A 16,486-nucleotide genomic window follows, 5' to 3' on the forward strand; every position below is an offset into this window, starting at 1 on the left:
ACATGTATATACTCTTACATAATAACCTTCCCACACGATTCATTGATTGGTTTGATTACCCAGGCCTCACCTGGGTAAATTACAATTATTGAATAAATAGATCATGCCACTTAGCATAATCTGATAATCGTAGGTTTGCAAACGACGGGCACGTGCCGGATGGGCGTTTTTGTGTTAGTGGGTTAAAGCACGTGCCCGATGTTTAAATATTTTGCCGCGTTGGCGCAGACGAGAGGATAGCGGGAGTGACCCCAGTCACGTGACACGACCCGGCATCGGGAAGCGGCCATATTTGTTTGAATGTGAAGAAGCGTGTGTGCATTGTGCAGATTGTGTCTGCTGGAAAAAGCTAAATTTCTGCAGGCCCTGCAGTTGCAATTTTGGTGAAAGGATCTTTATTATAATTAGTAGCCATGGCTACAAAAAGTTCACGTAGGGGGACCACGGTTGTTACACAGCAATCGTCCAGTTTTACCTCGTCGGCTCGTTCGCCGTCGCCGACACGGATCAGCAGGCTGCAGGAAAAGCAAGAGCTCGGCTGTCTGAACGACAGACTTGCTAATTACATCGACAAAGTACGGTCTTTGGAGCTTGAAAATAGCCGTCTTAGTGTGCAGGTCAGGTCTTTTGAAGAAACCTCAACGCGTGAGGTGAGCAATGTGAAGAAATTATACGAACAAGAACTGAACGATGCACGTAAACTTCTTGATGATTTGGGCAAGGAAAAAGCAAGGTTGCAGATTGAGCTTTCAGCCCTCAAAACTGAGTTGAGCGAGTTGCGTGACAAGTAAGAATTATTTTACTCTATCGTATGTTTTATTGCATGAACCTTTGATATGATTTATAGTTATAATCTGTTTGGCCTAAGTTATGAATAATCAACTTTATTGCAGCTAGCTAGGGACATTACACGTCTGACTGACATTCCGGTTCACTGCGCATTGTGCCTGGGTGTCAAAATCATCGCCATTTATGTCATAACGTTATATCCCAATAAAAAGTGGCAATAATATGCATAATGTCCTGAAGACAAGGTGACAGTTAGCATGTGGACTGCCGTCTGACATTAGAATACGACACTTGAGATGGTACAGTCTAGACGACAATGGGACTCGGGAGACTGCTAAAATGTTAAATCGGGAATGATTGCATCCTCGCTTTGCCAGTTGGCAGTTTCCACATTTTAGCAGTCTCCCATACTCTAAACGTACCGTCACCACCTCGGGCCAAAGTGTTGTATTATAACGTCCTAAGTTATAATTATTGCCACTGTTTCCGTCTTGCAGTGCATTGCATGCATGTCTTGGTGTGTATTATCACCGTTGGCGCTAATGAACTTCTCTCTCACTTTAAGTTGTCTTCCACTGATAAGACCAAGCGAGAATTGAGCAAGTCTTTTTCACTCATATAAATAATGTATTGACTCCTTCTCATAGTCATTATTGCCTTGCTGCGTCCATAATTCACAGGTCATCCACAGCAAAACGTTTGCTGTGCCCTTTTGACAATGAAATATGACCCCTGACTCCATAAAATTTATGCTGCTTGTCCTTCTGCAGCCAATGGATTTCCAGCCTGATAGAGATGCCTTTACCTCTTTACTTTGTTCTGTTCACTGGATGACTAGCATGACTAAAGTGATAGTGGCACCCAATTTATTTGCAGATTATTCTAGTTTCATAGCACATGCGGGTTGTGTTGGTTGAAAAGCAAATTTTGTGATACGTCTCCAGTTATTTGTGAAATAGTAGTATGACTGAATAGAAAATTGCCCAGTTATGTGTGTTAAGTAGCATGAATGAACCAGAATTTCTTCATGGCACTGTGGCAGGAATATCCTGTCAGTAATGATGCCATTTTCATGAGGGGTAATAACTTTAGCCTGCTGCTCCAGCTCCATTTCTCTTGCCAGAATCTATTAGCTGACATGCAAAAGCTGGGGTTCCTTACACTAACAGACCTTGGCTCCCAGTCCCATACCTTTTGTTCAGTCAGCAAAGTCATGGGGAGAACTCTACTTAGCCTTTAAGCATCGAGTTTATGATTTGGGGGTCAGGGAAATAACTCTCATTATTGAAATTCAGAATATAATTGCTCTGTCTTGCATAACGTGACTAAACATACTTTGATCAGTTAGTGGACAATTTTATCAAATCCTATGCTCCTTAAAAGGGCCATATATTTTATATTCTTTTTATTACTATTCAGGAAACTCGAAAGCGTGTTCTACATTCTGACTTTATTTGTTGTTAGAAAACATCCCTTTTGTCTGTGGCACAGTTTCTAAAAAGGGTGAAGAAAGGATGATGTTCAAGTTCATGTTGAATGACCGAACAATATTTATGGCACCATTCACAAAGTTATTCATCTTATTCTTATTGTAATGACACTTTATTGTACTTGAGTCTATGAATGTGGGGCTCCCTGTGGGACACATCCTTTCGCTTTGTTCAAATTGATATTGAAATTCTAAATTTGATACTACTACAGTCAGTGGCAAGCACTGTGAATGGAATAAAGTTTATAAAGTTTATGAGGTAGCCTATTTAGGTCCCAACATGCAGTTGTATCTCTTATAGTCTAGTCTTCAGAAGTACAGATAAGTTACACTTGATTTGAGGTTTTGCTCTTCACCTTATTACAGTCACAAACGACTTCGTGTAATTTGAATTCTATCATGCAGGTATTTGTTGCGGATGTGAATACAATAGTCATTCTCAGCAAAAAAAATGTTGCAGATGACCTGCTGTCAGCTATGCCATGGTCGAATATCTTGGCCAACTGTGACAATAGATCATGATGCTGGTTTTATGTACATTGGGAGTCCAACTATCTCTAAGTAAAAAATTCTGTTTTGGGTCAATCAGGACCGAGTGAAAAGTGCTCTACAGTATACCTGGGTTTTGAGTTGATACTGATAGTGATAGTCAGTTTGTGATTTGCTGTATTGTACAAGATGGTATCAGTAATTATGTGTACACATTTATATTTATGGTAAAATGTGTCGGACATGCAGAACTGATAAAGCCCCTTTGACAGGAAACTCCTGAGAAATAACTGATACTATTATATGTTGTAATATTGATGAATTCATGATTATGCCTGGGTCAGCAGTCCTAGGTCATGTACACAAAATTCTTATGATTCAATTCATGATTTGAGGCATTTGAGGTCATGGGTTCAACCCGTGACCAAAAGATGAATTGACCTGGCACTTCCACACTTGTGAACTAAAGACGGAGCTTATACTATATACATGTAGTTCAAAACCTTGATCTGCTTCATAGATCTCAGGTGTTTCTCTACAAGGTTGTCTGTCAATCAGAAGAGGATACTTTTTGGCACACTAACAAATCATGAAAATATTGATGTGAGTCATGTAAGATGTACAATATGTTCTCACATGTTCTAAAAATTTGGTATGTTTTGCATAAAAACCAAAGCATAAGATTTAAATTAATTGGCCAATACACTCTAAGTGGGTGGCTTACTGCTATAGCTGCAATATTGTTGTACCAGTAACGAATAAATGTGTGGCCTACTAATGAAAAATGAATGAGCCAATTTGTGCATAAAATATTCAGTATTGACCTCCAAATATTCCCGCCAAAATGAAACAGCATCTGGTATAATGTATGAAACTGTATGATTACAAGTAATCAGCATTTCGCCGCATAGTTTTAGTACATATTAGAACAAAGAGAAATCTACTGGAATTTGTTGCCATGAATGTATGATCGTTGCAAGATGTGGTCTTGAATAAATCTTGATGATGATCTGTGTGTACACTACCCTGGAGCCAACAGCTTACTGCACAGCGCCCGGCTTACCCTTTTAAAAATGTATGTTTCATTCCATCAATTTTTGTTACAATATTTAGTTTAAAAATACTCTAACAAGAGCTCTTAAGATAAAAGTATATAAACTAATATTTCTTGACATACCAACTGATAAAGAAGTATTCTATCAGTAATTTTGAGTAAATAATTGCATTTTAACTAAACTGTTTTTCACGATTCAAAAGTCTATAAACCTATTTTCAGGTCTGAAGTGAAAGCATTTTGAAATCCAAACTGAGCTCTCATCACATTTGCAGTATCTGGCATATGATATGAAAAGTCTTGGTCTAATTTCTTATCTTGTTTTATTTTACAGATACTCGAGACGTGACCGTGATGCTACAAACTTGGAGAAGAAGCTAAATACTGCTGAGGCAGAACTAGCTGATCTCAGGGCAAAGTATGCTGATGCTAACCAGAAACGACAGAATTTGGAAAATGAAAATAAGGTAAAAAAACAACTTTCGCCATCCTTTTGCAGAATTTTGACGAAGAAGTTTGACTATGTGAGTTCAAGAAAGGACAGACATGTCAATCACTCAGGTATGGGTGCCTCCGAGTCTGATTATTTTGGTCCAAAAGCTTCACACCAGTGACCTATTATTCAAGGCCTATCAGGAAATTCCAAAAAGAAGCAATGGATGATGAGCTGAGCACCGACCATATTATTGTGCTTGTAAAGTTGTGGTTTGGAGGTGAGCCAAGGAAAATTGTTTTAAAAACGTGTGTCTGCTGTATGGTCCCCGATTAGTTTCAACAGCCAAGATTATCTATCCTACCTTTCTGTTTTTCCAGAAACTCCGAGCAGAAAACACAACATTGGATAAACAGCTTGGAGTGTCGAAGAAAGAACTGGAAAATGAGACACTGATGAGAGTGGACTTGGAAAACAGGGTACAGTCTCTCAATGAGACACTCAAGTTCAATGAGAGTCTTCATCAGCAGGTAGGTCGTGGGTGGCTGGGCCAAGTACTTCCTTCACCGCAAAGCGATCTAGCTGAATTGTGACCAGACTCAGTGATGCTGATTTCATTGTCATTGTCTTCTGTCTTGCAGCAACTGAATGAGACCAAGTCGCGTACGGAAATCTCTATGACTGAGGTCGATGATCGCTACCAGCATGAGTATGACAACCGACTGGCGGAGGCTCTCAAAGAGATGAGGGGGCAGCACGAATTCCAGGCCAAGATATACCGTGAAGAAATGGAAACCATGTTTGAGAAAAAGGTGAAGGAAATTTTTATGAAAAGTCTGTGAAATGTACTGAAAAAATCTTTTAAGTAGGTCAGTTACAGGGCAAGAATCATTGATGGAGTTGCCATTGGTGGTGACCAATACTGTAAATGCCCAATCCACCCCTATCCCCATCCCACTCCTCCAGGAACAAAATGATTTTGCCCCACCTGCAACTAAAATCAGACAGTTCAACTTTAAATTTCCAGGTTAGTTCTCATAGTTCATGCATCTCCCTAGGGGTGCTTACATAATAGTAATCCTGTTTGTGTAACATTCCCTAACACTTCTCGTTTAAGACCAACCATTTTGAAAGGGTAGAGAGCTTGTTTCCTGCCTTGTTTTGGTGCCCTCTTGCCCTAATTTCAGGATGCCTGATAAAAACAGGGCGAAATTGATTGAGAAGTTGGCTAATTGCTTATCACCTCCGACTCAGAGCTGGCTTCTGCCAAACACCTGCTCAAACTCCACAGTTTGCCCCCTCGGGGCTTCCTCCCTGAACTATAAATAGATCATCCCAAGCTGCCATTGTGTGCTCTGTTATATAACAGCCCTGTCCTGGCGGGCACTGTACATCTGCACACACATTACTGCTGTGTATACCGGCACTGTTCTGGGATAAATCACATTACTGTGTTACACGTGTTGAGTATTGAGAATAGAAAAGTGATTGTAGCCTCGATTTCTGGAGTTTTAAAGTTGTTTTCGAGATGTATTCCCAAATTCCACAATCTCCTGATTCTCAACAAAATGGTGATAATTCCTACTTGGGACAGCTCCATTCCCCACCGCAGCAGCAGCTCCATTCCCCACCTGAGAGGCAGTATCATTTTAGCCCACAAGATGCTAGGGCTGGTTCTCAGGGGAGGAGGGGGATGATAGGGGAGATGAGAGGTAGTGTTTGTCAGGTAAGTTGTACAACAAGTAAGGGTGATGCATTTGGGCTTCATGCTGCTTGTTAAAGACATTTTATGATCAGGCTAATAAGTGTGTAGATCTACAGTCCTGTTTTATGGTATCAATATCATTCTTTCAGCCGTAAAGAGATGAACTGGAGATGAAAACATTTCCCTAAACGATGTATTTCTTTCAGTGAATGAATTAAAAACAACAAACTAGGAAGAAGAAAGTCTGCAATTTGATTGTTATTTTGTTCCTAATCAGATTCTTTTAGTTAGAGTGGGCAGAAAGACCCTGTCGAATGGGGCCAACACTCTTTGTGTTTTCTCCCTAAAAGCTTACAATGCTGAGGTATCCTATCATGGTTAATTTAAAGGTAGCATGATTTGTATGATTTTGCTTTTAGCTTTCCGAGATGAGGGTCATGGCCGAGCGTAATCTCACCGCAGCGTCGTCGGCTCAGGAAGAACTGAAGAGTTCCAGGCGTAAACTGGATGAACTTGGACAACAGTGCACCCAACTCACCTCAGAGGTAAGGATCACTAAAACTTTATATTCAGCAGTGCGTTTCCAAATATCCAAAAACAGCTACAGTCTCCTCTTATGATGATGACAATTCGCAATTCATGAATGCAGACATGTGTACAACAAATTGTGCTGTGGTGCTGAGTAAGAGGAGATCCAATCATGTCATTTTATTGGTCTCATTGTTGTATTGTCATATTAAAAGAGATTTTTAAAAAACGAATTCAAGCAAGTTTGGTTGACTTCAATTAGTAGAGTTCCAATTGATTGAGTTCATGTCTGGTGCCAAGTCCACCTCTCTCACTGACAATCTGAGTATGAAGATTTTGGGAGAGGAATCGCTGGCCTACATGTTAGTCATGCTCGTAATAGTTTAGGAAGCAAGGGTTTATTAGAAAAGTAGTAGGTTTTGAAAGGAAGTTTGTAAGCAAAGATAATAGCATCAGCAGTCAGGCTGTTCCTGTTACATGTATGTGCAAAGAAATGGTCACCACAAATATTTTCATAACATTTCAGAATGACATGCTGCGCAAGCGTGTGAAAGAGTTGGAAAACCAACTGGATCATGAACAAGAGGACCATCAGAAGGCCACGGATATGTATCGCCAAGAGATCAAGGAGTTGAGGCAGAGTATCGAGGATCAGATGAGGGAGTACTCGGATCTCATGGACATCAAGATCGCCCTTGATATGGAGATCAGTGCTTACAGGAAACTCATTGAGGGTGAAGAAGAGAGGTGAGCAATATTGGGTTGCACCTTGGAAGCGCAGTGTCTTCCCTGTTTTGAACGCCTCAGGCCAACGCGTTTAAAACAGCATCACCTGGTGGTGGCCACATTGAAGAACACAGAATTGTTTAAAGAACTTTCTTCAGGCATGATAGAGTCAGTTGATGAAGTACAGCTCTTACATACTTACTCTTAAGACCTCACAGAGTCATTTAAAACATCATACAAAATACCCACGCCCAGATGAACTCGGTCATTATAACTAAAACATACTTTTGTAAGATCAGACTCCTCCTATGATGATGATTATTCGCAATTCATGAATGTCCACATGTGTACAACAAATTGTGCTGTGGTGCTGAGTAAGAGGAAATCAAGGTGATGTTGGCTGCATCAAAGGTTTTTTGGCGGGCACCACCATTGTCTTTGAGTTTTTTTTCAAATGGGCTGTTGTCGTTTGTTTCAGGTTGAATCTTTCCTCCCAATCTGAATCGTCGATGAGACGGACACCAGTACGTGCAACCCCAACCAGAGGTGGCAAGAGAAAGCGTGTGTCATATGAAGGTCTGTCGACACATGCAACAGACAGCAGCAAGTACGCCGTTAGTAAATCGGCCAAAGGTGCAATAGAAATAACTGACACCAATGAGGATGGGAAATTTATCAAGTTGACAAACACATCTGAAAAGGTAAGTGGTGATAAATGAATAGAATTGTGTTTTAAAACTAAGCAGTGTGGGTTTCATGATTGTAAAATAGCTACAAAATATGCATCCTTCCAGTTGATTCTGGTGTCTTGTTCTCAATTCAAATTGTGGCTACTCATAAACTGAACTGACTATGTTTTTTTGCAGGACCAAGGTTTGGCTGGCTGGCATGTGCAGCACACAGCTGGTGAAATGGAAACAGTATTCAAACTTCCTAGGAGTGTCACCCTCAAGCCAAAACAAAGTTGCACAGTAAGTTACATTCGACACTTTGAAGAATTTGTGGCAGCTTCCAGGCTACACTTCCAATTGCTGGTATGAATACCACACTGTTCAGAAAACTTGGGTGTATTGGGATTTTCATTTTGGCATATTGCATTTGTGGAACGGGACTCTCTTGATATTTGATTTCAAAAAAGTGATGGGCTAGATAAATCCAGGACTGTCTGTAACGTGTTATGTCATGAGAAACTTTCTAGTTGAACAGAATGTGAAGAGCTTCTCCCTCTGATATAGAAATGTGTCCTTCAGCATTGGTGTCTTGCATTTTTTTGATTTCGGTGTTTTTCATTTTAGATTTGGAGTTCAGATGGTGACGGTACCCACAGTCCACCGTCTGATATTGTTATGAAAGGCCAGAGGTGGTTTCTAGCCGACAGCATGAAGACTGTGCTGTTGAACAAAGAAGGCGAGGTAGGTTGACGGCAAATTTTTCTCGATTGAAACCATATCATACCACCATTTGTAACACCATGGACTCCTCTTATGATGATGACAATTCGCAATTCATGAATGCAGACATGTGTACAACAAATTGTGCTGTGGTGCTGAGTAAGAGCTGTTCCAAAAGTCCAAATAAACACAATCGAGGAATACAGTCTATTCTAAGTGGAAAATAGCCTGACTGTTGTGAATGATTTGAGAGCAATCTAAATTGGAGAAAGCGATGGATATGGATGGTGTTTTGCATCTAAATGTCGGCTTAAAATATATTCCAAATGTTTTTTTCAGGAAATTGCCAGCAACGATTTAACACGCAGCATGTTGAGAACATTTCAAGCAGGACCGTCACCAGGATTTGGAAGCGAGGTGGGCAGAGAAGATTTATTCCATCAACAGGTTCTGCTTAGCTCTACTAATTAATTCATAAATCTATCCTTGCGTGTCACTTAAATCATGTTGCATGGTTTGAAAAGATGACCCAGCATTTCGTTGGGGTACTCCTGAGAATGTCCACTTTCCTATTTTTTTCACCTATTTTGGGTATTTTTTCTATTTTTTTCAAAAAATAGATCTTTTATATTAGTCCTACCTGCGTGTTTCATTTTAAGGGCCATTTGATACACATCTTTCCAGGAATGTATAAGACGATTGTATTTCATTCACAAATTTATTTGACTTCAAGGTGTTATAGATTGTGAAGCTAAAAACCGATAATATGATTGTGTTTTGTTAATAATTACTGAGATGTGAAACCTTTTGTGAAATCTTTGGAGATTTGATCTGCGGTTTGAGGTAAATATATGAATTTGGCCACATCGGTTAATTGGTAAGAACTGTGTGAAATCAGTATGTAGAAAAATAAGGAATGAAACAGTGTGGGTTTAAGCCGTAATATGTGAGGAGAAAGAATTGCGTGATATCTGCAGAAATTTGAGAAAATAAGTGTAATTTGGTGATATTTTTGTTTCTTCAGAGCCCATTGTTTGGCTTTGGGTCTAGCAACTTCTACCACCAAGTAAATATGACCATTTTCCATGCACAGCTTTGTCGATGAAGCTTTTAGCCAGTTTTCATTTGACCTCCATGCAGCTGATTATTTGCTCGTAGGAGCTCCTGGGCTTGCTTGGTTGTATAACTGGTAACCGTGATATTCAGAGTGGGAAATTCACTGAGCCCATTTGGCGACTTACAATCCTGGCCTTTTGAAATGTACACCCCCAACAAAAAAGTATTGGGTATGACTGGTGTCTGCCTAGGCTTGTTGAGGAACTGAAAGGTTTCAGGAAAGGCTTTGTGAAGCCTGTAAGCAACCTCTACTGTAATTGATATCAGACAATCTCCCCCAACTAGAACAGCTTATTTCAACCATTTTGGGGGAATGAGTGTATGATGTGGTTCTGGATTCATAGAAAGTACCATGCCTCAGGTAAAAAAAATGCAACTAATCTCACCAAAATTGATTCAAAATTCATGAATTTCCTACCCTGGATCTGATTCTGTCTGTCACTTGTGCATGGATATATTTTGTTGTTCAAATCCCAGTATTGGTTCAGTTACAGAAATCCCTTTTAACCATCTAACCTTCGTCACATTTCTTTAGCTAACTATCACCTTGACTAAGCACTGGCTTGCTTTGTAAAAGTTGCCTAAAGATAATTATCTTTCACATCCTGTTGCAAGAGACCCCAAGCAATTTCTGGCCTGCTTGAATCTCAATTCATAGCAGTTGCACTTTAAAAGAAAACTGAATTCACTCCATAATAAGATTAGACGTAACTTTGAATAGTGTAATAAGAATTAAGATTTCTGCCTATTGTTATACTGGTTTAAACATGTGTATCAAATGGTTTTCCTATTTTTTGGTGAATTTTCAAATATTTTTTTGCAGGATTGATTTCTACATGTGTAGTACATGTATGGCCATCTATTGCCTTTCTTTTAATAATCTCTCACCTACAAGGATAGGAAACAACACAGCAATTGTTAAAAAGTATAGCTTTCTCAAATGCTGCATTGGCCGAGTTAAAATGTAAAATTTCTCCAGGTCATTGACAAAAGCTACTCCCCCCTCCACCCTCCCCAGGTCCTTCACTGAAAAAGAGCCCTGCATGCAATTTTAGTTTCCTGTCTACATTTTCTGCAGACGCTATTGTGTTTCTGTATGTTTCAACTCCTTTGACTCGTCCTACTGTGGCACTTGCATGATGTTCAGAGCTTCTTGGCATCCCCTTTTTGTTTCATTTTGGCTGTTAAGTCTTATACTTGTTGTTTTGCAAAATTTTGATCCCAGTGAAATTTTGGAATAGCTTTTGATGTGTCTGTAATTTTGCTGCTTGGAATTGCAAATGCAACAGGATATTTGAGCGACTTATCCATTGTTTCTGGTAGTGTGTTTCTTCACTTCAAATCTTTGGTACAGACAGCAAAAAAAATCTAGTCTGCTGCCGCAAAAAACAAGGCTCTGTACTCAATGCTACATTACAATAAATCCAGACTGAGCCTGAGAAGGAAATAATTCATATGCAGAAGATATTGATTGTCCCATTTTGTAACATCGCTTTACCTTTTATCTTGCAGGGCGATCCACAGCAGAGGGACAAGTGTGCTATCATGTAAGCCATATGCGGTAGCCGAGGTTTGGATCCACTGAACCGACCACCATGCGGGAACCAGCACAGTGCATCACAGACCTGATGAGAATGCATTCTAGCCTGCCATGAAGAGCTGTTTACGTTGGTCCCATATTTGAATCTCAACATATGTATCATTACCCAATCTTTGATTTCAGTCCTGATTGAAAAATGTTATGGCAAGATATGTCTTGTACGAATAATGTGCCAGAATGCTGTCAGCTGACTTCAGCCAGTTTACAATTGATGAGTAGATTTATTTGACGTTTATGAACTGCATGATGGCATCAGAATAGTTAAGCCAGTATGTTGTATTTCATTGCAATAATGTCTTTTTTTCTGCCATGATAATTTGTTTTGTCTATTTCTTATTTGACACAATATTCTAACTAATTATGGGTGCCACTGACAATTCATTGTCTGATAGAGTTGTGATTATACCTTATCAAAAACTGAAATCAATTGTCTCTATTGTCAGTTGCTGATAAAAAAAATCGATAAGAACTGCTCTGATGATATTGCTCAGTCCTCGACTTTTGGGCAAACAAGGATTGTTTTTTCCAAAAAAGGCTATTACAGATCAGTCAGTAATTGTTTGAACACCCATGTTTATGTTAGAGTAACTTTTTGTATTCTCACTAATCAAGCTATATAAAATATTCACGTAGAACCCATTGCCTTTGTTATGTGCTGCTACTTATTTGGGATCAACTTGAGCAGTTGTCTGTACAGTATTAGCTGTAAGGCTATTGTAGTAGTGCCATATTTGAATAAAACGTTGGAGAATTTGCCAGAATTGCGAATGGTATGAACATTCCTTGCCTCGAACTGTTGTCTCCTTGGGCGAATCAACAAGGGGTTATGGACTTGACAAGTAGTGTTGGAAATCTTTTTGGTGAAGTAGGTGTCTGTTTTGAGACAATTGTCCAACGAAAAGATTCTGCTGAAGTCCATAGCGTTTTGTTGTAGAATTTGTTAAAACGAGTCCAGCATGACTGCCATGCTTAATAAATATGCTACCTCTGATCTCGTGAGAACCATTATTTAATGCAAGGATATGAGACGTTTCATCCTTGTGTTGGTCCAGGGCATTCCATGCCAACGGGATCTACCTGTGGTGAATGAATATCATACTCTTCATTCATCCGAGTGTGGACTCCAATTTACAGCTTAAGGTCACTTGTATCGTTTAATGGCAATTGTTTACTCCAGTTTGGTATAAGGATCCAAAACCGATGCTTACTCAATGATAAGAACAGTCGTCACTGCCCTGTGCATATCATGTCAAATGAGATGATATAACTTGTAAAACTGTTGTTGAATCTGACATTGTTTTAATGCGCTTAATGCTGCATATTATATATACTAAACGAAGACGATTTTGACATGATTTCTAGGTTTGTTGTTTAAATCAAACGTAGTCAGTAGGATTTGTTAGTATAGAAACCTTTGTTGTGTCTTTCAACTTGATATATACTGAGATTTCTGAACCAGCAGACTTGTTTTCTGTTGGATGTTGGTTGAATTGTGATCAAACAGGCTCTTTCCATCCTGCAAAGGGACTTGGCTTTCTAGATGGTGCTCCTAATGCTTGAATATCAAACTTCTTTGGGACATCGATCTTGTGACTGCCCTGACCAACAACACATGCACTTCTTCTTTATGTTGATGGGAGTATGCTGTCAGTGATATAAAACTCTGGGACAGCAGGTTAAAGTTGTTAAGATGTAGAGTGTTCTCCACAATGCATGTTTTTAAGAGAATTTTGTTTACTTCTGCATTGGTGAATCCTGTCTCTTAGGCCATTTCCCTTTCTTACAGAGAAATTACTGTGATCAGTCACTTCTAGCCATCAGACTCCCAATCCATTTTGTTCAGCCAATTGGTCCAATTTAAAAAGACGTATTTGGCAACATATGATGGGGAACAGATAAAACAAATCTACTAATGTATGTGTTAGCTGTGGTTACCATAATTCAATCACAACTAGTATTTTTGCTCTCAGTAACCTTGTAATCAATCAGATGTCCACCTTGAAGTGATGTGTGAAGTAATGTTGTGATATTGTTCAGAGTTTTGAAGTTACATAATACAAGGAAGGTTTTAATACTGAAACAGTTGAGAATATTATGATCATGAACAACTGTCTAATCAACATTTCTGTTACGAACTCAAATATGAATCTGCAGTTTTGACCTGTGGAATTTAAGACGTATGAAAAACGTTTGATAGGTGGAGATATTTTCCTAGATTCATGTTAATAACCCAACTAGGTACCTAAGACTGTACAGTTGAACCCCTGTTTGATGGTTATTCCCCTTGATTGTTACTCTTATTCACATCGACTTCAGTAATCAGGAGAATGAGAAGTTTCATTGTTATATTTCATCAGAGTTATTATGTAGTGTTGAGTATTTCTGGAATAAATCGCCAGATAAAGGATTTAAAATCAAATTCTTCATCGCACATGTAACATTAAGGTGCTTGTTACTTGCTTAGATTAATCATGCCTAATCAACAATGTTCACTTACCATCTGACTTTCATGATAGTTATTGCTGTTCACTTGATATTGTATGTTAATGTGGCAAATTCTTGTGACAATCTATGGCAGGAATCTACCTCAGAATGTTTTAACAGTTAGTTGTTGGCTAAGGGTGCCAACTAACCACCAAATCTTACTGACATGACTGAAAAATCAGACAGATTTGAAAGTTGGACCAAAATGATTCTATCTTGATTTGAATATCTCGTCCCTTATCATTTTGGGACTTTCTTTCAATTTTTCATTGACCTTATGTACACACGAAGCTAATTAAAGTCATTCTGAGAAAAATATGAAGGGGTTGCGCTGAAGTACTGTAAGCCTCATTTTTGCAAGCCAGACAATTTTCGGTTTATTTGGTTGTCAAAGCCGTGAATCTGCAGTTTTTCATCCAATAACACTTTCGACAAATCATCTTTGCAAAAAAGGGGGTCGGCAGTAAATTTAAAATGTTGCATGATTGCTGAATGCTGTTTCATGAAAAGATCATGCATTAATCAAGTCTTTGTTGTTGAGATACTTGACAGATCAATGTATGCAGGTGCTCTGAATACTTGTAGCTGTCCACAGACTTTGTTGCACTGAATTATTCATCAGTATTTTGAAAAGTCGGGTCCGATTAACTGCCATAGCAACACAGCACTGTTGTTACTTGTTTCTCAATTCAGTATTTTAGAATAGCACTTTCAAAGCCCTATTAACTAAAATCCATTTGAGATGAAAATTGAGATGATTGTTGTAAATCACAGCTGACCGTATCCTACATCTGAATACCAAACTGTTTCAATGCAAAACCTGTAAAATCACATGGTAAGTCATGCAAGAAGATACTCTTTTTCTGCAAAAATCTTAGCATCACAGTAGAAAATAGCATTTACTCGAAAAGGCTTCTAGTGGATTTAGTGGTTTTGGCATTAGAACTCCTCAAGTATTTGTCTGTTCCTGCTCCTGACTTGAATGTGCATCTAGGTCTTATTATCTGAAATTCACTGCAGGAAAAAGGTGTAGACCCTTAAAAAATCCTACCTTTGATATGTTTTGATGTAATCATCCGACCTGGAATATTTTGTTGTTTAATCTTTTGAGGACTACCAGTGTGAGTAAAGTAGAGAGAGAATTAATAGAGCTTTCCAATAGCTTTCTAGCATGTAACAGAGAAAGGCTGAATGGGTATGGGCAATTGAAAAAAGTAGGTTATTCTTTAAAGGAAGAAGTAGATTTAATAGTTAAAATATATTTTGGTGAAGTTGCTTCAAGTCCTTGAAAGGTTAAACATTAGCTACATGTCGGTTCTGCAAATCTCACTAATTACAAATCAGACCTTTTAAATCACGAGGAACTAGTGGGCAATTATTCAAAATTTGCTGCATTTTAATAGAAAATTGAGTGAATTGGCCTGTGAGAAATGGATGTTGATCAATCGGCAACGAAAGAAACTGAATTTTGGAATGAAGAGCACTTTGTAATTTGTGATATTTCCAGAACCTCAGTCCTATATAAAAACCAAAATGCTTGTATTGCTTGTTTATGCAAAGGATTCATAACAAATTAATGGTCACATGTGATCATTCTATTTTATTCACGCAATATTTTTTTCTACATTTTGAGTTCTAGATGTTAACCAAATAGAGAAAATATGTAAAATGCAGAGTTAGAGAGGTGAGAAGGCTCACTGTTGATAACTATTTTGTGGAGCTATCAACAAAACATGAGGGCAGATTGCCATGCATCTTGGAATCTCAAGGGTAACATTTCACAAAATTCTGATTCCCACATTGAAATGAGAATGAAAACAGCAGATCAGTTTGCGAGTGTCAACTCCAAATGGGTCGAGATAATAAATGATGGTGGTACGATCTCGTGAGGTAGAGTTTAGTTGATAAAGAATTTGTAATGTAGGTTATACCAGAAGTTTATTGGCGGCAGTAGTCAAATGGCCTATCACCCCATACTACCTTATCGTTCACAAGCTTAAGGATAGTATAACACCTTGTTCTCCCCAAAGTTCAGTATAAAAATAGATGCTGCTTGATTATGTAAGCATTGCTTTGTGCACTGAGATCAACTGATGGGGTTCATTAATAGAATGTCCAGTCAGTTAGACAGTGCGACTCAAAGCCGACCTGCAGGTATAGGGAGATGTATACTGCCACCAATAAACTGCTAATTATGATAGTCTGCCATGTGATGGCAGTCGGCATCAACAGACTAATTAGCATAGTACTTGTATGAAACTTTCCTTCTCGTCCGAAAGAATTGGGGGTGAAAAATAGGATAAAGTAAAGCTTGAGTTACGGGTAAAAAAGAATAAAAAATTGTGTTTTTAAGCCAAGCTTATGATTGATCGTTGATTGTATTAAAAATCTTTGAAGGTTGGGATATTAAGGGTATTTGTGTGTCCGCCTGTTCATCACCAATTCTTGAAGGATAGCTGCCATAAGGTGTAGTCACCCAGCTTAATTTTCCTTTTTGAAGAGAAATGTATCCAAAATTGCTAAATGTCGTATAAAATCCATAAGCATTATACCCAGTCATATTTTGTATAATAAAGGAGCAATTTGGAACAGAATTGTTGTTATGTGTTACATGTATATGAATTTGTTGAAGGAAAGTCTGTAATTTAGCAAGCAAGTCAGTTGTCTGTGATTCAGTGTCTT

General features: G+C 38.6%; 1 protein-coding gene across 3 annotated transcripts; it reads left to right on the forward strand.

Moving 5' to 3' along the window:
• Positions 1-288: 288 nt before the first annotated feature.
• Positions 289-16,398, forward strand: LOC135482548 (lamin Dm0-like). Of its 3 annotated transcripts, XM_064762672.1 has the most exons (12): positions 289-787; positions 4,156-4,288; positions 4,635-4,784; positions 4,896-5,066; positions 6,379-6,504; positions 7,014-7,234; positions 7,692-7,914; positions 8,080-8,184; positions 8,509-8,625; positions 8,944-9,021; positions 9,629-9,670; positions 11,233-16,398. In XM_064762672.1, exons 1-12 carry the CDS (start codon positions 414-416, stop codon positions 11,269-11,271), a joined length of 1,779 nt encoding a protein of 592 aa, XP_064618742.1. In that variant the 5' UTR covers positions 289-413; the 3' UTR covers positions 11,272-16,398. The 3 variants fall into 3 exon arrangements, with proteins under 3 accessions (XP_064618742.1, XP_064618743.1, XP_064618744.1); XM_064762673.1 differs by lacking the exon at positions 9,629-9,670 and having other exon boundaries at positions 8,944-9,051; XM_064762674.1 differs by lacking the exon at positions 9,629-9,670.
• The last annotated feature ends 88 nt before the right edge of the window (positions 16,399-16,486 follow it).

This window comes from Lineus longissimus, chromosome 2 (genome assembly GCF_910592395.1).
Source record: "Lineus longissimus chromosome 2, tnLinLong1.2, whole genome shotgun sequence".
NCBI lineage: Eukaryota > Metazoa > Nemertea > Pilidiophora > Heteronemertea > Lineidae > Lineus > Lineus longissimus.

Bases quoted from the DNA above. Each gene is read 5' to 3' on its own strand.
- LOC135482548 (XM_064762672.1), top strand. From the start codon at position 414: ATGGCTACAAAAAGTTCACGTAGGGGGACCACGGTTGTTACACAGCAA. The intron at 4,289-4,634 runs GTAAAAAAACAA...CTGTTTTTCCAG, and splicing joins ATTTGGAAAATGAAAATAAG to AAACTCCGAGCAGAAAACAC. The intron at 6,505-7,013 runs GTAAGGATCACT...ATAACATTTCAG, and splicing joins GCACCCAACTCACCTCAGAG to AATGACATGCTGCGCAAGCG.